Below are 26,241 nucleotides of genomic sequence, written 5' to 3' on the forward strand. Positions count from 1 at the left end.
AACCTGCTTCTCAAAGCCCCCAGAACTTTCCGTTCCAGCCAGCTCTCCAATAACCAGATCAAATGAGTCAAAAGCACTGACAGAAATAAGCAAGCTTCCCTCACCTTCTTTCAAGTGTTTATATAATTATCCTACACACTTAGGTAACGCAACAAGTAGCCGACAGTTTAAACTGCTTCTGGGGAAAATAGACGGCTGTCAGTAAATGAATCACTTTGGAAGACCACAGTTCCAGTAATGATAAAAATTCAGGGGAGGAATGGGAGGAGGTGGGTGGGAACAGAAGTGTGCTGTATGGGACTGGTTAAACAATCAGTAAAAAGATTTGTTCAGAATATGGAGAACCTTTGGAGAAGGTCATTTTCCATCAACTCTGACACTCCTCAGCTCAGAAATTGACAGCACTCTGAGGAGCTCATTGAAAAGTGGAAAGCTGAAATACCATGGATGAATGAAAGAACATTTACAGCTCTACAGCTTGCTGATATCTCTTTGTTCCATAACAGCAGTGATAAGATGTAGGAAAAAGGAAGATTTTATCAATGGAGAGACTAGACTCATTTATTAAGGAAATGGAGATACCATCTTAGCAGAGAATGCTGCAAGTGAAGTTGATGGAGCAGTGATGGGAGGGAAGGCATAAAATATATGTCAGACAGCAACCAGGCACAGGTCAGGTACATGGTGTGTAAGAATGACGACATGCCCAGAAAAGAGCTGTGAGAGGAGTGTATCCTCCACCTTTCTGAGCTCTCTCAAACTTGAGACCTCACCTTTCTTCACAGTTCGATGGTGCTAGTCTGTTCTTTCAGGAAGGATCTTCTGGCAAACCCCCAGAGCATCTCCCAGGTAGTTCTTTGAGTAACCCAGGATGAACTCTTGCACCCTCAAACCCACTATCTTCCCCCACTTAAAAGACTCTTAATGAATTGAGCAGTTAGCTGAGAAACAGCAGCCAAGCTCAGCCTTGCCTGTGCCCTGTAGTCCTTTCACTCTATTTTCACCTTTCTGGGAAAATGGGCACACAAACAGGTTTCTGCAGGCTAGGAGAGGGCGTGAAGACACACTGTGTCAGCTGCTGTCCAAGAGCATATTCTCACCCTCCAGTACACATGAAGAACAGCTTTCACTGAGGAGCAGTTTACCTTGTATATAAATACCTTGTATTTACCGCAGGTTTAAGTCATGCACACTGGCAGGTACTGCAGAGTAATGTGACATGCAGGAATTTATACCTTAGCTCACTCTGCAGTAATTCTTGAGACATCCCCTATCCTCAGTACAACACAACATTAACCTTTTGTGTATAATGCTCAGCTCATGCCTTAGGGATGTTATTTTTTGCAATGATTTTATGATACACAAAATAATCAGAAGTGATAGAAGCCTGTTGTACCTTTGAGGTGTCAAACACTTTGGATCCTTGCTGTCAAATCCAATAGAGCTAGAGCTATCTTTCTGTAGAAGACTCATATCATTAGAATTACAAGGCTTTTAAATAATCCATTGTGAGCTCTGGCTTTCAGTTAAGCAAAACATAACTGCTCACAGTTGAACTTGAATTCACAAGAAAGATCACCTGTTTATTTCCAAGACTGAGACAAATAGAGTTTATCTCAAGCACACAAACAGATTTGCCTGAAGTGTTTGTGTGTGTGTATGTGTGTTTGTGTGAATGCACACAAATTAGGTGGTATTGCTTGCATACATAATTGAGGAGACTGTTTATATTTTAGCAGGCTGCAAGATGGCAAGGTAGGTTTGTCATCATCAGCAAGACAGTCAGGTCCCTACCTGTCTGGTTTAAAATTGAAGAATGTCCGTATCAAGGGCATTTTTGCTTGGGCATCAATTATCCCCACCTCCCTCTGAAGACTACATAATCCTGCATTGGCTATGAATGTTTAAAGTAACGGACAGAAAAAGGAGGAAATCAAGTGGGAGCTGAGGGGCTCAGCATCTTGCAGGCACTCTAGTCTATCAGAATAGCTCAGGCCGGGGTGTTTTTGCTGTCCAGGCTTCCTTTACTGCATGTGAGGGAGTGAAGAATCTCCAAATAGCAATTCCAGCAGTCAGTAAACAAGGCAAGGAGTTACAAAAGGTAACAAATAGGATAATAGGGAAGAGTCTTAAATTCTTCCTTTTTTCAGGGTTCAGAAAACTTATTCAAGCCTGCAACAGGAAAGTAAATTCAACCTATCTCGTGTTAGGTGCCCAAGACTCTTTGTGACTTTAGGTCTTAGTAATGAGAACCTCAAGAATCAGATTCTAAAAAAAGCAAAAGGGAAAAAAACATCGAAACCTGACCTTTTAAGTATGGCTTATTCCATTTTAGGTATACTTCCCTGATATTTATTTTCCTGAATATTTCACACATAAACGTACTGAATGAAGAGCAAAAATAGGCATACATGAGAAGAGAAGAGATGTCTGTTTTGACAATGTCAACTTCGTTACAGTTCCATAGACTGACTTGGGGATATTGATTTCAGTCTATTTATACATCTGCCTCAAGTGTTTTCAACAAGGTAATTTGCCACGAGACATAAACTGAAGCAAATTAGGTTTCGTTTTGAGAGTCCCGTTGCTGTCTATAGATCTAACAAGAAAACCCATGTCATAAAAAGAGCCAAAATGATGGATTTGAGTAAATATATCTATATTTTTTAAACTTCAGTGGGTTACTATACATACATATGGACATCATATGATAGTTCTTATGCCTGGAAGACTGCAGTTACAGGATAAGGCCATATGTCAGATTGTTTCAGATTTTAGCAGAACTGTTTAAATAGTTAACAGATACGTGCTTAGTAGCTGGCTGGACTGAGGTTTACGGTTCCAAACCTGAGGTCATTTAAATCAAAGGTTGCAAGCCAGAGGAACTGTCTGTGTTCTTAATTAAAACTACAGAGAGAAAGGGAGTAGGTGTAGTTAATTAATTTTTTTCCCCAATGCTTTTATTTGACCAGTCCCTGCACTAGCATATAATACGATGTACATACCTGAGAGTGTTGGTAATATTGCAAGGACATCTCTTGTTGCATTTGAGGCCATAAAACCCTTCTGGACACATTCTTTCTTGGCAATAAATCCCTTTAAATCCAGGGTCACACATACACGCTCCATTTACATGATAACACTTTGCACCATTTTGGCAGTCACATCTTTGCGTGCACTGAAAGCCGTATGTCCCAATAGGACACTCTTCTTGACACCTGCAATGAAAAATGTGAGACAGGATCCAATCAAATGCTATAGTCTAGTCTGCTTATGACTTCTACATGGGAATATTTTTGTTAATGAATTAAGTACAAAATCATTGCTCATTTATTTAAGTAATATACTGTGAACTGATATCATTGGAGTGATGTGATATCTTGGGCATGTAAATTGCTGTTAACTGAAAGTGCATTAATCTCTGTCCAATTATATCCTGCAAAATTTGCATTAGTTAATATTACCTTAGTTAACAAAGTGCATTCTTGTTTCCTGGACCTTGACAATTCCATTCATCAACCATAAGAAATTGATATAGAATAAGATACTTTATAAACAAAACCTCATCTGTTTGCTTTCTCTTTATTACAGAAGGATTGTGCACCTTCTTTAAAAGCATATGGTCCTCTTAGTGATAATGAGGTTTGAAAGGGAATGTGGTCTATTAAGCAATATTGAGTAAAGTGTCCTCCAGCAACGTATAGTTTTACTTTCCCTCTATGCTGTCATTGCACCAGCTTTATACCAACTGGGAGAAAATACACTCCTTTGTCTTTTGTGTGTGTTCTGAGTAACTAAAGCTCAAATTTACTTTTCATCTCTTACTCCAGGGATGCTCAGTAGTATAAAATCTCAAGACAAATCACTTTCACGCTCCTTAGTGTAGTATCTTCTCCAAAATTGCCAACATTTTTAGTATTTGATACACATAAAAATGGAACCTGTAAACACTATACACAGATTGTTTTAAATTGCACCTTCCACGCACTGTTTAAAATATTTCCCTACTGGATACATTGTGAATCTGCCAAAAAGTCTGTTTCATTGTCCTACACAACCAGTTGAAGTGTTCATGATATTTCCTACTTTGAAAAGCTCAACTAAGGTCCTAAAGAAAGCAACCGATTCTGTGCTTGACACAATTCAGTGGTTTCAAAATTCTGCAATGAGTCAGTACTACAGTTTACATGATCCACCGTGAAATACAGATAGGCCTTTTCAGTTAATAAAAAAAGAAAAAGAAGCCCAGAAAAGCCCAATTCCCTTATCGCATGGATGCCAGATATTGGAAAATGCCTATCAGCATTAATTTAATCCTGAGCATTGATTAAAGTGTATACTGTAAACTCAGTGGATAGAGACAATTGTTACATGTCTTTCTGCAGGTCATTTCACAGCTGGCAGGTGAGAGTTAATATAATGATCAGTAATAAAAGATTAACGTGTGATGCAAGCCAGGCAAAACTGCAATGAACACAGTCAGTATATAAGAGGAGCATTACTTTTGCAGCTTCAGATTATCACGTTTTACTAAAAATAAATTAACAAAGCAAAAGGCCTAGCTAGTGATTTAATTGCAATAAGCATCAACACAGTTACTAGTTACACAATCCAAGTTCAGGAGTTCATATGAGACCCAAAGAGAGAGGAGCTTGTGACAAACAGGAAGGGAAAGAGCCCAGAGAATCACCAGCGTTACTGGCTGCTAGCCCTGCTGCTCTCAGGGTAGTTCAGCTGCAAAGGAAATAACCAGCAAAGAATGGGTAACATTAGGACTGAAACACTTAAAGCAAATGAAATGCAATGAAGAACATATTAAGATGCCTTATGTCTCCATTGCTGTATACGGCTCTACTAGTTAGCAGGAGAGCATTGTACTCAACGAGATGAATACTTAGTCAATAGTGCACTATATCATTCTATATTTATAGAAGATGAAGCATTACCTAGCAGGGAGAAAAGCATCTGGAAATGAAATATTGACGACCTAATCCATTTACATAATTAGCCTTTTTCTACTAACAATTTAACCAACTTATTTATTTGGAGATCAAGCAGCTACCGCTAATGAATTTTATACAAAGAATACTAATAATGACTCCTCTGGAACATAAGAATAATCACAGCAGGAATTAGCTTTCTACTTAAACATCTTTCCTTTGCAACATATCAATCTAATGTGTCCATAGCACCATTAACAACCAGATACATTGTTCAATTAAATTTCAAAATGAGCTGCTAAGCCCTAGTTATGTTTCTTGTTTAATTTACATTGCTTTCTGCCTATCTGGGGAGATTCGTATTATAATATCCACTGAACTTTAATATGTACTATAATTGTTTGGGTTGGGATAGGATAATATGGCTGTCACCTGTAGAAATAATGGAAGCAATTTCACAAAATATTAAACATAAGACAGCCTGCTTAACAGATGAACTTAGTACATACACCTACATTTTTTCCAGATTTTTTTTTGTTTCATGGAATAATGCTGTAAAGTTTTTTAGGCTTTTCTGTTTGTTTGTTTTGAAACAGTGATCACATTTATGTAGCACAGACAAATATTAAAAGCCATCCAAAATACACTAACCTGGAGATTGCCATTCTGTTGATAAAAGATACAGGTACAAACACAACAACAAGAGAATAAGTCTGCTCATATTGTTATAACAAATGTGGTATTTATTCTGTTAAGAGTCAATCTTTAGGTTTAATGGCAATATGGAAAACAAAGCTAAAACAGTATGTTCACTTTTCCTGTCAGCCACTGAATTCTTAGACACCCCATCCTCAGCTTCTAACTGTGCTTCTGCTATTATTCCTTTCCAGTTTGCAAAACATACATTTACATGACATATCCAGTCATTTTAGCAGAGCACAAAGCTTCCTGGAGTTAACAGTGCTTGCCAATTTCCTAGATATTTAGTGCAGTGCCACTGCCTGGAAAACAGGTAGGAAACAAAGTGTGGCAATTACACTTACATAGATCTTTATGACCATTTCATCTCCACAAATATTTAACTAACTGTATGTTATTATCTTCTGCACAAGATGATGAACTGTAGTATTATATAGTACTTATTGACAATTAAAAAAGATGGTAGTAGATAAAGTGTGTTTACATTTTTATTGTTGTTATTCACAATATCTGTTATTATTAAGAAAATTTTTTCAGTGCCTCGTAAAATTTCTAAGAAAACACTGTTTTGTTGTGCAGAAGCATTCTCCTGCTATACTTGCAATTATACGGTAACACTGCAACAGTTGCATGAGATCCAGAAAATAAAATAGACTTTAAGCTAAAATGGTGCTGACTAATCTGTCCCATTGTCCATGCTGTATGAACACATAACCAAGGAAGGCAATTTAGGCTTTTTAAAGACCTTGTGCCTGCTCCTGCCGTCACTGAAATCAATGGGCAATCTACTATTAGCCAACTGTAGTTATCAGCAAGGTAAGGGTACACGTGCCTGTTCAGAACAAACCATTACAAGCAATGTGCTGTCCTAGCCCAAGTGAGAGGCAGAACTCCAATTGAATATAATGGGCCTAAGGTTTCACTTCCCTTATTGAAGGCTGATTAAAGGCTGATAGATAAACATGTTTTAACCTTCTGAGAACCTGTTTGAAAGGTGGGAATTTCTAGGCTAGTACAGTTTTTCCCTGCTGCTAGAAAAGCTTTCTGAACTGCCCGTTTACCTAACTTTCTCCTGTTCTCATTCATCCTTCCACAGGCCTGCATTTCTGCTCTTCTGCCTCTCCCTTCAGTGTCACTCTTACTTCCCTGCTCCAGCAGGGAGCAGGTGAACCATTCCTAAGGGTTTTGTTTGGGTGCAAGTCCACAGTGAGACCTTCCCTTGGATTCTTTTCCACCTCTTCCAGCTGATCATGCCTTATTTTCTCCCTCCCTGCTTCTGTCTTCCCAAGCCACATCTCCCTCTGGAGTCCAAATCTCTCTCACTTTTCTCCAAGTACAGACCTGAAAACTCGTAAAATTTCTTTTTGCTCAAGAACAATTTGCTTTGCTCAAGAACACTTCTTGTGAATTTGCTCAAGAACAATTCTTGTGAACTCTTGTCAGGTCTGCCCTGTAGTGCCTCCTCTGCTCAGCCTCTCCCCAAGTTGCCTTCTCCAGTCCCTCTCTAAGGGGGATCAGTGGCAAAAACCTCCGCTTTTGTCAGCAGGCAGAACTAGGCCTTCTGCTTTCTACTTGCCATCTCCTTTTCTTGTCCCCAAAGGTCCTTTCTCTGCTCTTACTGCTGGAGTGTTGCAGGCAGTTCAGCAGCTCCATTACTGTTCTTTCCCTATGCCACATGCCTGTAGCAGAGCCAGCTCTTCTGCTGCATGTCCTCACTCATGGCTGGGGGCTATATTGGCAGCTGAGCAAAGAAGCTGGCTCAGCTGCAGGCTGCTGGCTGGGAGCTCCCGACAGATCTAATGCTGTTGATTCACCTACAGCCAGAAATCAATCTAGGTCTGCAACAACCAAATGAAGAACCCTAGAGACAGAGGGCCTCTGTCAGCCTTCCTGAGCATGGCCAAGACTGGGGACGGCTTGCAATTGAAGTGTGGTCACCAGTACAAGTGTCCAGGGTGCACAGTTGCTTCCTTTAGTGAAATTGTCTCCAAAAGGAGAGGAAGAGAAAGCTTTGGTTAGCAACAGTAATTATATGGTACCCTATGGCTGAAATCACTGTCTCCAGATGGAGGATGGGGGAAGAGAGACACACTGATGTCTTCTCCACTAAATTAATTTTAAATAATTAGTATTTCCACCATACTCAACCACATGCAAATCCTGACATAATCTCCAGAGCCCCCTCCAATTACAGCTCTTGATAAAATGGAAACAAGGAACTTCCACATTTAATGGGAAAGAACATAGCCTTCTGAACCCTAGCAGAGTGTTGAAGGCTGGTCTGTTTGTGTGCTATAAAGACTTGCAAATTGTACAATGAAGCAAGAAATGAGAAATTCCAATGAGCTTTGCTGCATAAAAGTATAATTCTAGCATATGTCAGTATACTGATACTAGCTTGTTCTAGCTAATAAAAAAAGGGAAGATATAGGAGAAAGGGCTTTAGCATAGCATACACTAGTGAGCTGTGCCCATGGTCTCTGGAAACCCTTGTGACACAGTCCAAACCCTAGTGAAAACTGCATATGAAAGTTTGTTTAACTGCAGCTTCCCCACCATTGTTAGCCCTGCTGGCAGGATTAGCTGGAGGGCTAAGCCAATGTGTTACAATCCTACCTTGACTTTGCTGTGTAGTCATTTTACTAAATCTATGACACCTTCGTAAAATAATATTATCATCTTCTCTGATCAATTTATGGGTGAAGGCTCCCGTTTATAAATTTTGAGGATTTATCACCTTTTGTTGGTGTCTGAGATGGATCAGTGCTGCAGCAGCACAGAGGGGCTGAGGGAAACATTAAACTGCTGCATTGCTTACTCTTGAGGATATTAATTTGTATAAATATAGTTCATTTACATATCTTGTAAACATGTAATGCTCTCTATTAAATTTATCACTGTAAATATCTAAATTAAATTTAATCCATTAAATTTTAAGTTATATTAAAAAAAACTGTAAATGGAGAGCATTGCAAATAAAAAGTAATAACATTGCCACATTTATAATGCTTGAACTGCTGCAGAAGGATGAACCTAATTGGAGCGATAGAAACATAACACCATTTTTCAGAGAGTAAGATTGTCCTAGAAGGGATATAAATATTGTCAATTCATGGTTAAAACTAAAGGCTTTGGGGTTTTGATTTTTACCTGTCTCCTATATAGCCAGCTGTACAGATGCATTTTCCTGTCATGGGATCACAGTGTCCTCCGTTGTGGCATGGACAGTCCTGGCTGCAGTTAATTCCAAATGTTCCAGGAGGACATGGCTGTGCACACACCAGCCCCTGGTAAGGTTGCAGAAAGAGCAATATTTCAATCAACATTCATAAGGCAATAAATTTCTATATGCAGCTTGGGTTTTTATTGTCCTTCTTGCTAAAACTAGATCTAAGTGTAGTGGCAATATTTTTTTTGTTTAAGATGGGCTAAAGACAGTCTCAAAATTCTGCTACCAGAGTAAATGCCTGTCTACCCTATCTCCAGAAGGGATTTTTCTTGCCACAGTCATTGATAATTCTCTTCTTTGGATCTCCCCCGTAAACTGCAGCTGGAGTGGCAGGATATTCACTGCCCCTTGAATAGACGCAGGAAGGCTTGGGAGAGGTTAAAGGCAACCAGAGAAGGCTACAAAGCTGCATATGTGCTGGTGGTTTTTTTTGTGAAATAGAGAGTCAGAAAAGTTGTTGGACCTACCCTGGGTAAGTGTCACAAAGTGAACTTTTGGGAAGAGGGGGATTGTTGGAAAGACTGCACTGGGAGGATGAAGTTCTGTTAGTTGTGATAGTCTATGATGATCTCCCGTTTTCAGACAGCCCCACTTCATCCAACCATGAAGATGACCAAATCCAACTGCTGGAGAAGTCCTCTACTACTCTTTAGATCCTACCTACTTCATTCCCTCTACTCTCATCCATCCCCCACACTCATCTCTTCAAGCAGCACAGAATGGCATCTGCCAGTGCTTTGTCTAAGCCATGGACGAGGCAGGATGGGAACAACACACTGGGATAGTTGCAGAAAGCCACCAGTGATGACACAGAAGCAATTTGACTCTCCACATCAGCAGTGCAGCAGCCTTTTGGCCAGAAGAAGTGATTTTGCAGTGGAATATCTGCCTAATCCCTGAACACTGGCTAGATGCATCATCCAACATCCAACATCATCCCCATCCTTATCCCCAACCTTGGAGCCATATCTCAGTCCCTGACCCGCCTCAACTCCACATCTCAGCAGCTACCTCCTTTCCCCTTTTTATGCTCCCAGCCCTCTGCTCTCCTGCCTCTATATTCCAGTCTACCCCAAATCCTTGTTGCAGACTCCCTTTTAGTCCTCTCCTTCATACGGACCCAACTCCCCATCTCTGAGTTGTTTCCTCCTTCCCCTCCCCGCTTAACCATCCCTGAAAGTGAAGAAAAGGCAGACTGTCATTCTTGGTTGTGCATCCTGGTACTGCTCATCAGGAAAAACAATTGCTGGGCAAGCTTTGTTCCAGCTGTTCAGCCCTGTGGCAGAGAATGCTTACCATGGGTTGTGTCTTTGGAGAATTTATCTGCCAAACTCAGGTGGTTTTCCCCCAAGTATCACACAATGTCCCCTGCCAAGTATCAAGGCCTTACAAGGATTTCCCTAGACTTTCTTAGAAGTTGTATGTATGTTTTTTTATGTGAGCAAACATAAAATCTGAGGCTGGCATCCAGCTGAGTAACTTCAGCCAAAAGAAGTCTGGCAGTGCTGTGATCTGAAGATGGGGTCCTATAATGGAATATGTTTGGCAACTGTAGCAAGTGGTGCTGCTGCCAGTGCCATGCACAGTGCACAGTGTTTGATAGAAATGGTGTTTTTCTGTCCCTATTATTGTTTCGTTTTAATCTCTCAGAAGTCTTATTTCCCTAACCAAGCCCCAGGGGCTCTGAGTTTTGAACAAGGCACATATTAGACAAAACATAAAACAGGAACATAATGGCTGCTTTCACTCCTCAGGGTTCTCGCTCAACAGTTTGCGAAGTTTAGCAATATCAATAACCCCAAAGTGGAAAGGCTGCTCTTCAATGTAATCATAAAACAGTAATTCAAGCCTTTCCTAATCAGTGATAGCTGGCTCCTTGGCTGTACAATACAACAACTGAGGCTGGTTGGCCTCAGTTCAAGAACATTCAGATTACAGTGTTAAAAAACTGGTGTCTCTGGGCTTAAGTAATACACAACAGTATATATCAGAAAATTTAAATATCCATTTATCTTGATAATAAATACTTTCTCTCTTCATGACTCAAAAGGAACAGGATTTCTATCAACAAATGATGAGAAAGCAATACTCTGTGATGCATCCCCCCCAGAGCCAAAAGAATCTTTAAGCATACTTTTTGCATTAATATGTACTAAGGGAATCCAAAACATGCCTCCACAGAGGATCAAATGTCAGACCAATATTTTCTGCTGCTTATACATCTAATCAGTAAAGTTCACCCCATCAGCCCCTTTTTTTAAGGCCCTGATCTCATCAGTTTCTGCTTTTGACAGTTTGCTATATTATTACCATTTTGTAGTATAGAAAAGATTTTTTTTCTGTTCCATTTTCTCACATACCCCCATGTTTAAAAACCACAAGAGAAAGAAAAATAGACAAAAATACAAATTGTAGTTGCTTCATAAAGCCCAGAGGCAACGAGAAAGAAGTGATTAGCAGAATATGTTGTATTAACATGGCACCATGATGCAGAGCCTTGAGAATGGGATCTGGGACCAAACAGGGTGTGTTGCCAGTGACAAATGTTCTGTCATGTAAGGAAAGATTGCTGCTTTCCTGGGCATGGAGATCTAGTCCTTCAAGTGTTTCTGAAAAGCATTGTAAATGCTAAATTTAACTTCTCTCCCCACTTCCTGAGAGTGCTTGGAGAATTTAATACTGCAAATGAAAAAGAAGTATAGAATTAAGCCTGTAAATTGTTAATGAGGCCCTAAAGCAGCCACCCACTAACTCCCACAGCTGCAAAGACACAGAAGTGGAAAAAGCCCAACAGCGTAGTATGCTGGAAGCCACATTTTGTTGACTAGTTCAACAATATATGTTGTTAGCCATCATCCTCTTGGTGAAAAACCCATGGGACAGTAAAATCTCACAGGACACAGTCTGTGTAAGTTGTTGTGCTTCTGGGAGAGTCTGCACTGGGTGGGAGGAAGCAGGAGGAAAGAAATACTACAAGTAATAAATGAACCAGGCTTTGAAGATGGAAGATCCAAGGAAGAACCTAAGAACCCTAGAATTTCCTCCTATTCAACTTATTGCTTCCCGTTGCATATCCCACAGGCAACCAAGCCCCTAAGGGAGCTGAGCTGCTGTCAATAAACCTACCCTAGGAGAGGATAAAAGTCTCAGCTCATCCAGCAGCAATAAAATCCAAGTGGATTTGCACTTGTATAAATCCAGGGAGAATTCTCTCCTTCCAACATGATGGTATGTTCAATACATACATGCAGTCTCAAGCCTCAAAATCAGCAAGTAAAATTCCTGATGTCAAAGAAAGACTATCCATGGTGTGAAATAAAATGAATGCTATCTAGCAATCCTATCTCACTTGCTCGTTTACAGCCCACTCATGTCTCACTTCCCAAACCATTCCAACCACTAAGAGTTAAAAATATAGCATGAAAAAATATTTTTTTCTTTCTCTGTGTACTGAATTACCAGCTTTTCATTAAAACCCCGGAGAGACCCTTTATACTTAAAATCTCAACATTTACAAGCTGAGTGCTTTTACTTATAATTTCAGTTTCTTTCCCCAGAATACTTAATCTCTCTCTTCAATTTTCAGTTATGCTTGTTTCAAACATCAGTTGTTAACTCTAGGGTTTCTCTGGGGACAGAGCAGCCAACAACACATTTTTCAGGAAAGTCTCTCTGGGCCACTAAAAATGCAGAGAAGAAACTCCAAGCTGTAAGGAACAGGGCAGAAGTGGGCCAGAATACATGACCACAGGTGCTGTGCAGCCCCAGTACTGTGGTTCTTCTTTAGGGTCTATGCTGCATCCTAAAAGATCTCAAAAAACTTCCTGCTCTATTCTGATACTCTTATATCTCTTTAGTGATTTTTTAACTTTGCAAAAAAAGAGAAAACTCCTGATAAAACACAGGTAAGGAAGAGTACAGCAAAACAACTCAGATCCTCAGAAATATTGGTATGCAGAAGATAAGGGGAGGTGAAAAAAATATCCTAAAGGTAATATTTTTGTGTTAATCATGTTATCGATCGCTTCTTAGGGGTAGTCCCAGAATGGACTGATAGGCCCTCAAAAATATTTGAATTGCTTCCTTTATGCTTTAGCTCCAGTACTCTTTAGGAAAGAACCTTTTCTTTGTCTCCACAGAATGACAGCTGAGGGTAAGGTGCCATATTCTTACTTAAGTTTCTGAAAAGTTTTGCCTGCTTTGTCATTTGAAATGGAATAACATCATCACCACCTTTGCCATGACTGGCCAAGTTAGAGAGACTCTAACTCTCCAGTTAGAGAGAGATTTTCCGTACACAGCTTCCACCAAAAATATGGGCAGCAATGTCCTTCTCCCATGTTGCTGCCTGATAGCCACCAGAATCTCATGGTTCATACTTTTTAACTAAAAGTAGCTGTGTGATCAAATGGAGGCAGCATTTGCTGTACTAATCTAAAGGAACATAAACATCTCTCTCAGCCCTTAAATGTTTCAACAGGTATAAGGTCCACCTCAGAAGCATAGTTGTACGATGATCTTCAGGGTCTTCCACGTATTAAAATAAAAAGTCACAGTACTTGTATGCATTAAAATCCAGCAAGATTGCCAAAAGACTAATTGTCAGATACAGGAAAAATGCCAGGAAATTTAGTACAGCTAAATGGTATGTAGGCCTGTGAGACTTGGCAAACCCCAAGAGAGTTAATTATTACATTATTGATAAAGTTGAGGACTTTCAAAATGTTTGGCCCTGCTTTCTTGACACAAAGGATTAAAGGTTAGGGCAATTTGCTCTCTCCAGTGCAACCCCTGATGCAAGCAAATCTATTGCAATCAATGGGAATTATGCCCGAGTAAGGACAGGACACTGAACTGTCTCTGTGTCCTATGTATAGTCCTGCTTTAACAACTGCCTGAGCCACTGAATTCCCCCTGGCTTTTCCCTCTCCCTCTCTCCTGAAGGGGAAACAGAACAGCGCTTCTGACAATGTTGAGCTGAGCTTTGAGCTTTCTGTCCCATGTGAGGGCAGTGTCTAAGGGTGCAGGGAATATTCCAAGGAACTGTAATTCAGAGACAATTTTTTTGTCTCTTCTCCCACACAGAAGTGTAATGAATAGTCACTGCTTCGTTTACTGTTGTTTGTTTAACTCTATGATGGTAGCTACCAGTCGTAGACTGGTCCCTGTTTGTGTAAGTGCTGTTCACACATAACAACGTGGTCCCGGTTTCAGATTTGTTAGAGCCTCTTGACAAGAAAGAGCAGATATGCATCACAAGCGCACAGGGAAGACGTCTGCTGAGACAGTGAACAATTAACTTCCTATTCCAAACTCTAAATGAGGGATGAGTATGAACAAACTACACACCATCCATCCAGGAGGACAGGAACACTCTCCAGTGATGTGGTGGCAGACTCCCCCATTCTGGCAAGGGCAACGCAATTCACACTGAGCTCCATGACTGCCTGGGGGACAGCGCTCTTCACACCTTTGTGGAAGAAACAAAACCAAAGAGATCATTTAAAAGGACTTACAGGAAACAGTAAATGAGGAAAATCCACAACACAGGTCATCATGGGAGTCCTTATGTAAATTATGAAACCTCAGTAAGCCTCAGCTGGCATTACCAATTAGCCAAGACTTCTTTTATTTCTGCTGGAGTTATTTATGTGCCATGGATCCAGTCCTGTAAGGCTGATGCATGTGTGTAATCTTTATGCACATACCAAATTCCACCCATCTCAACAGGACAACTCATATCCATTAAAATAGCCCAGGAAAGTAAGAGTTGAAGGTTGAAGCCCTCAACGTGAATTATGTGACATGGCAATAAAAGAAGCTGCAAATAGAATAAAAGGATGGGATTAAAATGCTTGAAATTTCTCCAGTCACTACTAAATGTTAACATTTGCAATGTATAATGGACTGGCAAGAACTCAGCATCATTTAAAGGCCATTTAAACTCGTTGTGTCTCTCTCTTAGTGCTCATGGGGGGCCAGTGTAAGGCTAGTCCCTCCAAAAAACAGTGTCTCCTACATTTGCACATTGGTGCTTTTCAGCATTGCTTCTTTCTCTAATCCCAGATTCTACAGAAACTACAGTAGGTTCTTCCCCTAACTGACTATCCTCTGATGAGGGTGTTCATACAACATATTGGTGGTTGGGCCTGCAAGTACTTACTGCTGAGAAATGACATACTAATGTCAATGTGACCACTCCTAATAGTAAGCAGTCTTTTACAGTGAGTGCTTCCAGGACTGAGGTCACAAGTCTATGAGGAAATCAAGTACTAAATAAAATATTCAGATGCATATCACTTACTTATGAGGGTTGATATTGTCTTTATTTTTTACCTTCCCCTTATCCAGGTCAACAAATAATATTAGATTGCAAAAGTATTAAGTCACCTGTAATAGATCTCCAACCAAATTCAGTGACTAAATTCTCTTTTCCCCTTAAATAATTTTGAAAAACATAATTACTTCTGAAACTACTGAAAGATCTCTAATGAGAACTGATGTTACACTGTGGGCAATTTTAAACAAGGAACTATTGCTTGCTGTCCTAAAATTAATATGCAGATTTTGTGAATCCTACTGGTAAACTTTCAGTGTGGTGGATGGGGATTTAGCTACATGATTCTTGTTAGAGTTAATAGGAGTCACACTGCTAAATCCCTGCTCACTATGCTAAAAATTTACCCCCTAGATAGTAAGCTGATATAGTTAACAATAATGCTTCCTCAGTTAGATTAAAAGTCAAATAAATTGAGGATGGTAAGTCCCATTTGATACTGCACTGGGCTGCTAATTAGTTGAATGTCCAATTGCTTATAAAAACTCAACTGTAATTTGGATTGTATTCACATACTGAAATTAGGAACAGGTACAGTTGTTGTACAAGCTGGAAAATATAATGGATTTTTAAGTTCACTTTAGCACTAAATTCTATTTTTTTATGCAGACAGGTGTAATTAGCAGTAAAAGAGATTTCCTTTATTTAGTCTCTCTGAAATTTTGTTACCTGATTTCTACAAAGGAAAGTGTATAATACAGAGATTGTGTAAATTTTGCCAATTACTCATTGCATTAAAAGCGGTCAAAGCAAGGCTGTTAAATGATGTGGAGTAAAATACACCTATCATTGAACTTACAATACTCCCGTGTATCCAGGAGCACAGTGACATTCTCCCGTTTTGTGGTCGCAGGTAGCTCCATTGTGACATTGGCATTTAAACTGGCAGCCCTTGCCGTAGCTCCCAGGGTCACAGAGCTCTTCACAGCGCCATCCTCGGTACCCATCTGCGCAGACGCAGGCACCCGTGATGGGGTTGCAGAGAGCCTCATTCTGACACTGGCAGCGGTTGCTGCAGTGGGGTCCCCAGTGCTCGCTATCGCAACCTGGAAAACATACAGTCATTTACAAAGATGATTAGGAAAGTGCATCGCAAGCATATCATCTCAGCCTCTTATTCTTAGCTTGGCAAGTAGGCAAAGGCACTGTTAATACCAGGAACTTTCTAAAAGGCCCTTAAACTTTCTAAAAATACCCCCCTGATCCAGCAATGTACTTTAGCATGCAAGGAGACAACAGCACTAGTTATAAACCTAAATTTGAGGACTTGTTTAACACCCTTACTGGATCAGGACCTAAATCTTTTAATATCCTGTTTCTTAGTGCTCTTAGATAGCTGGAAGGAATGAATTTATAGTGGAATTAGATGCAGAGGATCACATCCTGACTGCAGTGTAGTTAATGGCAGGTAGTATTGCCAAGCAAATCCTGTAGATTTAATAATGTTATCAAATATTGTTTCTTTGCACTGTTCCCAGAAGATAATAAATACGATAATCTAAAGAAGGCTTTCTCCTTTGGTGTTGCTTTTTTTTTGTTGGTGTTTTTTTTGTTGTTTTTTTTCCTGGAGTAAAGAGATGGTAGAAATGGGAAGAAGATGGTAGATGGGAAGAAAATAACCTTGGAGATGGGAATTCATGAGGCTGCTCAAACCAGGCTTAGGGATGAAAGTATGGAGTGTGTATGTCAGGTAATTTCTGTGCTATTAACAGTACGTACTAGCATTACAGAAGGGCCCCAAACCCTATGGCCATTGACATGGCGGGGAGGTTCCCTACAGAATGCATTAAAGCACAGTGAGAACCCTTGACATGACAATCCTGCCTGATCCCTTCTCCTTGTTTGTGGACCATATGCAGGATGAGAGAGGGAAGTCAGCACTACAGAAACAGCTTGATCCTGATTTGCTATAGAAACAGCAATCAGCACCTGCAAAACACCCGTTTAAGATAGATGTATGCATACTAAACAGGCAGCTCAAAGCAAACACCCAGAGGTTAAGGTTTCCTCAGCAAATGGTCAGCAGAAAACCAAGGATTTCTTCAGTAGTCCTACCCTCCGCTTAGCAGCCTTTCAATATAGCTATGTCAAGGGTGAAGAAAATCACCATTCTATTCAGAATAGAGTTGCTGGCAAAATCCCTGGTAAAGACACAGTTACAGATCATTTTCCAGGTACAGTTGGTTGTGCTCAGAGAGAAGGTTTCAATTATACCAACAACAACTCTTCTGCCACTGTAAAAATCCACTGCCATGCAGGAAACAAGTGTGTAATCCCAGCAACAAAGCTGTCTTCACAAACTCTTATTTGCAAACACGTAAACTAATCCCCAGGTGACACTTGCTATTTCTCAGGCCTGAATCTCTGTTTCCAGACTTAGCAAGGTAAATGTAAAGCCCACTTAAGCCTGAAGCTCTTGTCCTAGAAATTTCATAGCCCTCTCCTTCTACGGTACACGGCTATAAACCCACACTGGACGACTAGATCTATCAGTTAATTTTGGCAGTCTTTTTGTCCTTCTCATTGGTCAGTCTGAGGATACTCAGCAGAAAAAGAGAAACAGCCTTTACTCAACTAGCATTGCTGATTACCAATTTACAAACTTGTGTTTCTTGAGCAACAGTGTTAAAGGCCAAAATAAACCCAAGCGAAGACAATTTCAGGGTCTCCAGGAGGGTCTGCAGGGTCTTAGAGGATGCACGTGCAGAGAGATATGGTTTCGTGTCCTGCAGAAAGCAGAGTGTGCAACATACCCCTGTGCATAATCCTGCTTGTGCCTCACACAAGATATTTTATTGCTTTCCATCATTTTTCCCACAGCTCTAAACAGGGATGATAGTTCCTCACTAACACCGCTGGGAGCCGAGCAAACAAAATCTTACTCTTTATAAGTCTTAAATTATTACTGAGAATCTGTGGAAATACATGATCTATCTTTATTTCACATAGACATTCGCTAAGACTCTGTAAGCCTTCTGGGGCAGGGAGCAAATCTGCTGGAGCTGATGGAGTTTCCCAGCAATTTCCATTCCAGAAACACTGATTTGTTTTCCGCAGAACTTGAACACCAAGGGATGCAGTTCTGCGCCTCCACAAAGGGTACAAATCTGAACCACACAAGCATAGCCAATAGCCCTTTGCATGGGGAAGTGGAATGCAGGAATCAAACCTAACCCTGCCTGCTTCAGGGACTTGATTCGTGCCTTACCACACCTCACGTTAAAGCCCTGACTGCCAGACTGTGGGTTGCTCTGGGCTGATATAATTCCAGCTGCAATTAATTTGCTTAATATGAATAAATAACACTCATTAGAAGATGTGACTTATATCCTTGGTCTTCCATGTCTCAGGTGAGTGCTCCAATCATCAGATTTGTCTGCTCAGTTTGTGTTTTTCACTTTGAAAGAAAGTGAAGGAGAAAGCAAACCTTTTATAGGAAGGGAAAACCATTTCCCATCATCAGCTCAAGCATCTTGTTTCACATTTATGGTGTCTGCCCCAAACACAACTCCTTTTATTTACATGTCAATCTTATTTGAACACTTATTTACTATTGATATTTGGTCACATGCTTGCTTTCTCCCTGACCAAATTTCACTTCACAATCTAGCCAAAGGGAAGAGCAAAATGCTGAAGTAAAGAGCAGAAATTTCTCTAATTGGTTATAAAATCATAAAAAAACAAATCTGGATAATAAAAGAAGCCTGCAGTGACCAGAAAACCATCTGGCAGTTAGACAGATTTTTCCAAAGGCTTCTAAGTACAAGGCATCAGTGAGCACACATTGCAACATTCAGTATGTTTAGCCCAAAGTAGCTAGCCAAAATGTTTTAATTATCTATGAAATAAAACAGCTTGGTATACCAGATAGCTACTAAGAATGTGAATTTCAAGGGGATTTATTCGGGATAGAACATAAAAATAAGGATTAAAGTACATCTGAATGCTCATGGAAGACACAGAAAAAAATAGAATTACAAAAAGATGGGGCTTGTACTGTGTCTCATTTACAATGCCTGATACAGCCTTTGCACTTGTTGGGCTCCATTTCATGTTCCTAAAACTACAAGCAAGTTTTGACTACAGTCCTCTAAATGGTTTGAAACTGGAGTCATAGTATGTGTGTATAACCAAGGTGAACATCCTGTTGTCTCTCTAGTGACAAGATCATATATACACCATGACAAGTTGGCCTCTTCTAGATTTAAGTCTTTACCTCAGATGGTAAAGATTTTCTGCTTTTAGCTATCACTTCAAGCCCTATATATGTCACAATGAGCAGAGCCGTTTGATGCAGTATCAATTCATCCACTGCTGATTAATTGCAAAGGGAATTGAGTGAAATTCGTTGGGTGTTAGTGTAAAATTTGTGATAATGAAATATCATCCTTACCTGATTTTACACTGCAGTAATCACACATGAAAATAAGATCTTTGTTGCTCAAAGTTTTTCAGTTCCTGTTGGCTTTCTTTTCCCTTTTCCTTTAATTCCCATATTGCAGTGACAGACTGTGGAGTTGTTTATGCAAGTAAATTCTTTACCTATGTGATTTCATTGGGACATTATCTGATACTTATATTGCGATAACTCATAGATCTGCACTGTGATAACTTCTGTACCTTTACAAAGGTAGGCAGATACAGAGTTGATAAGCTAAATCCAAGTACTTATTCATACAATTAATTCCACTGAGCTCAATCGGACCACTTGTGTGTGAGACTACTCAAGTGCGTAACTAGCTATGGGATTGGGATCTAGTAGTTCCCAAAGACTTCGGCAATCAAGACATATTTTTTCTATCTACATCAGTGTGGCAAATCCTAGCTGGTGTGTGATAGTGATTCCAGTTTCTGAGATACAGGGCAAAGCAGCCTTAGAGCCACGGAAGCCCGCTGCACTTCAGGATTGTCAGCACCACTTCTCCTATGGGCAGAGAGAGGCCATTTTAAAATACAACCCAAGCCTAGCACAGTCTAATCCTGCTCTTGTTGATAGGCTCTATGTGTTACCATAATAGAGATAAATAATAAGAGCAACAACATGTGAACAGAAAGCTGATTAAAGCTTACACAAGAGCTACACTGTAAATGCATATGCCATTAAAAATGTCAAAATGATACAGAGACTTTAACTGTACCATCAATAAGAAAAGCAACCTGAGAGTGGTGATGTCAGGGAAGTACAAATGCTCCTTTTAGACTGCATGTGTGGATGTCAATACCATGAGAGACGAGTCTGAAATAGCTAGCGCTCTCTTGGGAGATGCTACATTAAAGGGAGCTGCCATATTTCAGGTCACGTGCTAACATTCCCTGGCAAATGTGCTAACTTACTCACTTTTTCTCCTTTGAAAATATGACTAGAGATTAATTGCCACCAATAAAAATGAATATAACTCTGTAAAGGATGATGCTGGGTGCCTAAGCATAATTACAGTTGTCTGCATACGGTAGTGTGACAGGTGAAAGATTCATCCCTCCGTGGAAAGCTTGCTCGATACCGCAAAAGTGTTTTCTTCCTCTCTGCATCCCTACCCCCACCCCAAAGCCTCAGTGGCTTGTTGAAGTGAGGGCTAATTACAGCAGGCTCTGCATATCCACTGCTATAGTCGTGCATGACATCCTGTTACCAACTCTGTCCTGTTAAATACACAACGAGGACACATTGGAAGTGCTGCTTCACTCCCAAATGGCTGTTTTCCCCTCTAGGAATGATTAGTGAATTGCTGTGTTCTGGTTCAATAGAGCTACCCACTATTTAGTGCAGCAGCACAAGTCAGACAAAGATGAAGCAAACACACAAGTTTGAAAATTCAGCAGATAAATAAAAGTACTTCCAAGGAAGGGACAACATTTATCAAGTGACTTATCCCAACAAGAGAGAATCAAAAGTGCTCTTCCAGTGCTTTTCCATCACTGCACAGATAAACTATTAATATGAAAACAGCATCTTCTATCACAGCAGCAGCAGAAACTGGTCTTAAGGTCTATGATTATTTTGTTCTCATTAGCATAAGCCTGTATGTGTCTCTTTTTATAGCTAGTGACCAGTCCTGTATTCTAGGTGTGCAAAGTCAGTGGGACATTCATAAACATTCTGCAGAAGGCACAGCTGAAAAAAATCAAGTGGTTGATTTTCTTAGCCTAAGGACTCAGGACTGTATTTAGCTGATGGCGATCTTCAATTAATCTACGCTTTAAAGGTACTTTCTGCAAATTTGCTAAAGCACAGAATGTAGCTCATAGTCAATAATCAATATTCTGGAATATTTCCAAATTCAGTTTGAAATGATTAAATGAGATACTAGCCTTTAAAAAATGCAAACAGGAAATAAAATTAACTTACTAAATCCTGGAGGACATAGTTTAAGATAGATTATTTTAGAATTTAATTTGAAATTAGGGCTAGATTCTCCCCTTAATATAACTGTATTGCTGTAGAATGTTTGTAAGAATACCAATTAAGATGAAATGCAGCCCAAACTCTGGGTGGGGTTTTTTTGGTCTAATTCAGTTTTGGAATCTGACTGGGTTTTAAATTATTGGCCCAGCTAATGCAAAGCAGGAAAAGAAACAGCGAAAGCTAAAACTTATGCCTGGATGTAGTGAATAAAAATTTAAAATAATCAATTAGCTTTTTATTCCCTGCACTTAGCCCAATATCAGCCCCCTGTATTGAGCTGATGTCTACTCACTGCACAAACGTGATTAATTTTGGCACAGTTCAACACCTTTGGAAACAGAAGTCAAGCCTGCAATAGGTTTGAAACAAGGTCCATGAAGAGGGAATCCCCTTACAATGACAGTTCACACCACTCTGTGTTTGCTTCTGAGCAGCGCCGAGTCCCTCATGTGCTGGCACTGCAGGTAATACCAATACACTTCTAAAGGCATGGGCCAGTGTATTGAAAAATCACTCACTGATCTGCTCGATTCTAAACCAAAAATACCTGTTTATCTTATGATACTGTTTACACTGGGAATTTCTAACACATGTTTATGGACTATGGCTGTCCTCAAAATAACCCAGATTTTCAGAAATTCCCTTCAAAAATGTTCTTACAAATGCTTAGAGACCAACGTTATAATTCTGTGATTTCAGAATGAGGAAACCTCATCCATACAACAGACACACTAGTGGGTACAGGCAGATTAGGCCACACTGCTCAAACTGCAGCTAATTTTCTTCTTCATAACCATATCAAGATACTGATAATCTACCATGTGACAACATGTCTTGCTCAGGTCTTACAAATGAGAGAGGTCCTATCTGTCAAAGCAACAAATAGGTTGGATTTCTGTAAATAAATACTTTCTTGGAGGACAATGAAGTTAACAATAGATTTTAATAAATAATCCTGCTCCAAATATAATTTAGATTATCTGAACTGTGTCATAGGCAGGTAGTTGGTAGCATTGTTCATTTTCCACTGTAAGATGCTTTGTCCAGTCCCTGACAACTTCTCTGTTATATAGAATTTACCATCTCCAGTTTCAGTTTCAGGCTCACTCAGTCTGTTGGTTTAAGGAATAGAGGAAAGGGAATTTTAGCTTAAATCAGTAAGCTAAAGCAGTAGTTTTTGCTTGTTAACATACATCTTTATATCCTTTTCACCGACAAGCTGGGACACCTTTCATGTACAGAGCAATAGCTTGAAATCTGGCAGAGCACTGTCCCACGCCCAGGGGTGTGCTCACGTGCCCCCAGTGAAAATCTACCTGTACCTGATCAAACCATAAAAAATGCAATTTGCAGACACTCAGTGCCACCTCTGGATAATTCATTACCCACATTCCTCAGAGATTTCATTTGTATTAAAAGCAATCTGCAATTAAAGGCTTCAGGGGCTTAGCAGGACTTCTCTTACAATTGTTCCTAGTAGCAGCCATGGGCCACTGGCTGTTTAATCTCCATGTAATAAGAGGTCCACAGAGAGGGTGACAGCCTTCTACTCTTAGTCCATTACCCACACATCAGAGGTTTGTTCTGGTCCATGCTGATGAACTGTCTGTATATCAGCTTGATGACACTCCTGAAGGGATTTTTCATATTCTCCATTTGCTTTTAAAGGAAAAACAAACAAACCAGGGAACATCACACATAAATAAGACATTTGACTTATGAAGTTGGTGTCACAAAAATAAAAAATGTCAGATTACAGGTTGGAAGTGCAGCAGTAATTCAGTACTTGAGCCTATGAATTATAATATTTTCTTTAATTATGTGAGCACAGGCTACCGTTTACATACTCTGGCATTTTCTACCTTCTGAGCTTGTAGCTTTGCAGCCTTAAGGTTCCTAAACATGGGTTTCTGTGCAACGGTGTATGCACTAGCATTTTTATCTCTAATGCCAGACTTTCAGTCACAGCATACACAACTATAATGAAGAAAATGCCAGTCTCAATCTTTACGTCTCTAAGACTGCCCAGAGAATATATTTTGCATATGTAAATATGCATTTGTAAAACTATCCACCCAAGTGGCAAAAACCTGAGGTTAATCTGAGGCTGGCAGAACTTGCAGCCAATCTCATTTTCCAAGCTTATAGATCAGTCTTTATCAGATAGAAAGGAAAAGATGGGAAGGGAACATCAGCCGATTTTCCCAAAATGGCTAGATTATTACTCATGGGAGGAAATTTATCTGATTTTGTGTTTGTTTTTTTTTTAATTAGAGACAGAAGGACAGCTTTTCATTTTTCAAGAAAGATTGTACTGATTCTCTCTAAAGTTCATTGTCTGAATCAGATAAGAAACATGTAGCTGATTTAGGTCATTATTTAATCTCAGACGATGATCTCATTAGTCATTGACTCTCCAACATGTGGTACCTAATTCAATCACAGCACTTTAGAGACCCTGCAGTTTATTTAGTATCCTCCGAGGAAACATTTTCTTTCCAAAGTAATCCTTGTTTAAAGAACGTTCCTACAGTATTCTGTAGAATGCTTAGAACAGTTACCTAGCTGTACATTTTTATTTTGCATAAATTAAAACAAAATCACTCTAAGACAAAGAAAAGTTGAGTATTTGGATGTCAGCCTCGTCAAATCCTGTAATGAACTCCTCAATATATTTTGGAAGCAGCAAAATGGGAGAAACAACTTCTACTCCTGACAGATATCAAAGTGTTGTGTTTTCAGAATTTCCATCATGAGCTATTTTGACAGAGGCTTCAAAAGAAGTGAAAATTAGAACACAAAAAAAATTTGAGAATATTTCCTATTTCTTTTTGTAGAAATTACTGCTCAGTTTAATGAGCCTTTAACTCTACTGACACTCTAGATGTTACAAGGAGTTTAAAATCATGAAATGCTTCATAAGGGAGCGACAACATCTATGTAACATTGGCGGCTTGTCTTCTCATAATTTTTTTAGAGAAGATGCTGCATTCTTTAAAATGTTTTTTTAGTGTCATATTAATGGGAGGCAAAGTCTGTTCTTTAATTAGAATTTTACTGTGGTGAATTAAAAAATACATGGGCAGAGTATCAAGAGTCTAATAAAACTAAATGAAGATACTATCTTTCCTCTGTATGAAACCCAGCAGTCTTTGCTCTGGCAAAACTTCCATCAATACTTCATTATTATTGTCTAGGATGGGATTGTAATAATAAGATCCGCAAGTAACTTACTTCCAAATTCTGTCTTCCAACTGGGTGAAACATTCTCTCTCTCTCTCACTCTCTCTCTAATGGACTTTAGATGTTTTCATTGACTATATCATGAAATTTTCCTGCAATGCCCCTGCACAGAAGTACTACCAGTTTTGCCTGCAAGAAGGGGTAGAAACACATTTGGATATGCCTAAAACACGGCAGGACAGGTATAGAGGAAGAGACCAAGCATCCTTCAACAATGAAGTGTTGGAGAGGCCACCAAAGGGGCTCAGGAGTGGTGGCAGCAGCACTGTTCTAAGGAGATTAAAGAAAACTACACAGAAATAGAGAGAGGCCTTTGTCACTGGAGATCAGGAGCTGTTGATACAACATCTGTGCCTGGTGTGAAACAGTTCAAAGGCTTATAAAAAGCTATGGGCAAGTATCTACATATGGCTCCCTGCTGTTCTAAATAGTGTATGGTCTTTAGCTGAGTGATTAGCAAGGCAGAGCTGTGGGAGCAGAAACAAGCCCTCTTCCCCTTCTCAGTTCATTAATGCCGGTTGACTCTGATACAATTTAGAGCAGATCCATAGGGCCAGTCCAGCAACTGCAGTAGGCTAGACATGCTGGATGCCCTTCAGTCACATCCTCACCAAGCTCCCTGCAACTGGGCAGGAGAACATTGTCCATCACCTGAGGAATCTACCATGCTGAAAGTAATCTGATCTGACCCCTGAAGTCACCTTTCCACCTTCTGTGACTGCAGAGTGGTGTTAACTGCATAGGATCCAGTGGGATCAACCCCGTTTGGCAAAGCTCTCAGGGAGGTATGCTCAGCTCTTTATTTTTCACAGCACATAAACTGAGCATCGGAAGGTCATCCTGCTGATGTTTTGCCAGATATGCAATATACCTTTATTTGCAGTTAAAGCAGTGCTTAAAGAAGAAAAGCTTCTTGTCACTAAAATAGCAGGCATTAGAGAGCATGTTCCTTCTCATTCCCATTCACATACAGGGATGTATGTGTCCCTTCACCTTTGACTGCATAGGTCAGCATGCAAATTGACATGAGCAAAAGGATTGGCCGATCAGTGGATAAAATGGTACTATCAAGATAAGCATATGGAAGAAATGCCACAGCTAGCTAGCCAGCTTCAAATTATACCATAAAGATTCACCTTCAAGGGGATGTATAAACACATCCCTCATGCATAACATAACACACAGTGCTGACTCAGCAGTCGTTTTTAAGGTGGTCAATAAGCAATGTATTTTATTGCATTGATATTGAAACCCAAAGTAAACACTGTGAATTGTGGGACTTGCTTTTATTTCCAACAGTGTAGCTGTAGAGTAAAAAGAACTGCTTCATCCCCTTTGCCACAGTCCCATCCTCATTTTTACTACCTGTGCACTGCTTTTCAGCCAAATA

The 26,241-nt window shown here is 39.8% G+C and overlaps 1 protein-coding gene across 2 annotated transcripts in view; it reads right to left on the minus strand.

Annotated features, from left to right (window-relative positions):
• MEGF11 (multiple EGF like domains 11) overlaps positions 1-26,241 on the minus strand; it is a 217,581-nt gene that overhangs the window by 87,005 nt on the left and 104,335 nt on the right. For both annotated transcript variants that reach the window (XM_076348090.1, XM_076348089.1), the window contains 4 exons: positions 16,005-16,251; positions 14,218-14,338; positions 8,790-8,926; positions 3,006-3,218 (listed from right to left, as the gene is read on the minus strand). In XM_076348090.1, coding sequence (XP_076204205.1) covers positions 3,006-3,218; positions 8,790-8,926; positions 14,218-14,338; positions 16,005-16,251 — 718 coding nt within the window. The remainder of the gene's footprint in view (positions 1-3,005; positions 3,219-8,789; positions 8,927-14,217; positions 14,339-16,004; positions 16,252-26,241) is intronic.

This window comes from Aptenodytes patagonicus, chromosome 10 (assembly GCF_965638725.1).
Source record: "Aptenodytes patagonicus chromosome 10, bAptPat1.pri.cur, whole genome shotgun sequence".
NCBI lineage: Eukaryota > Metazoa > Chordata > Aves > Sphenisciformes > Spheniscidae > Aptenodytes > Aptenodytes patagonicus.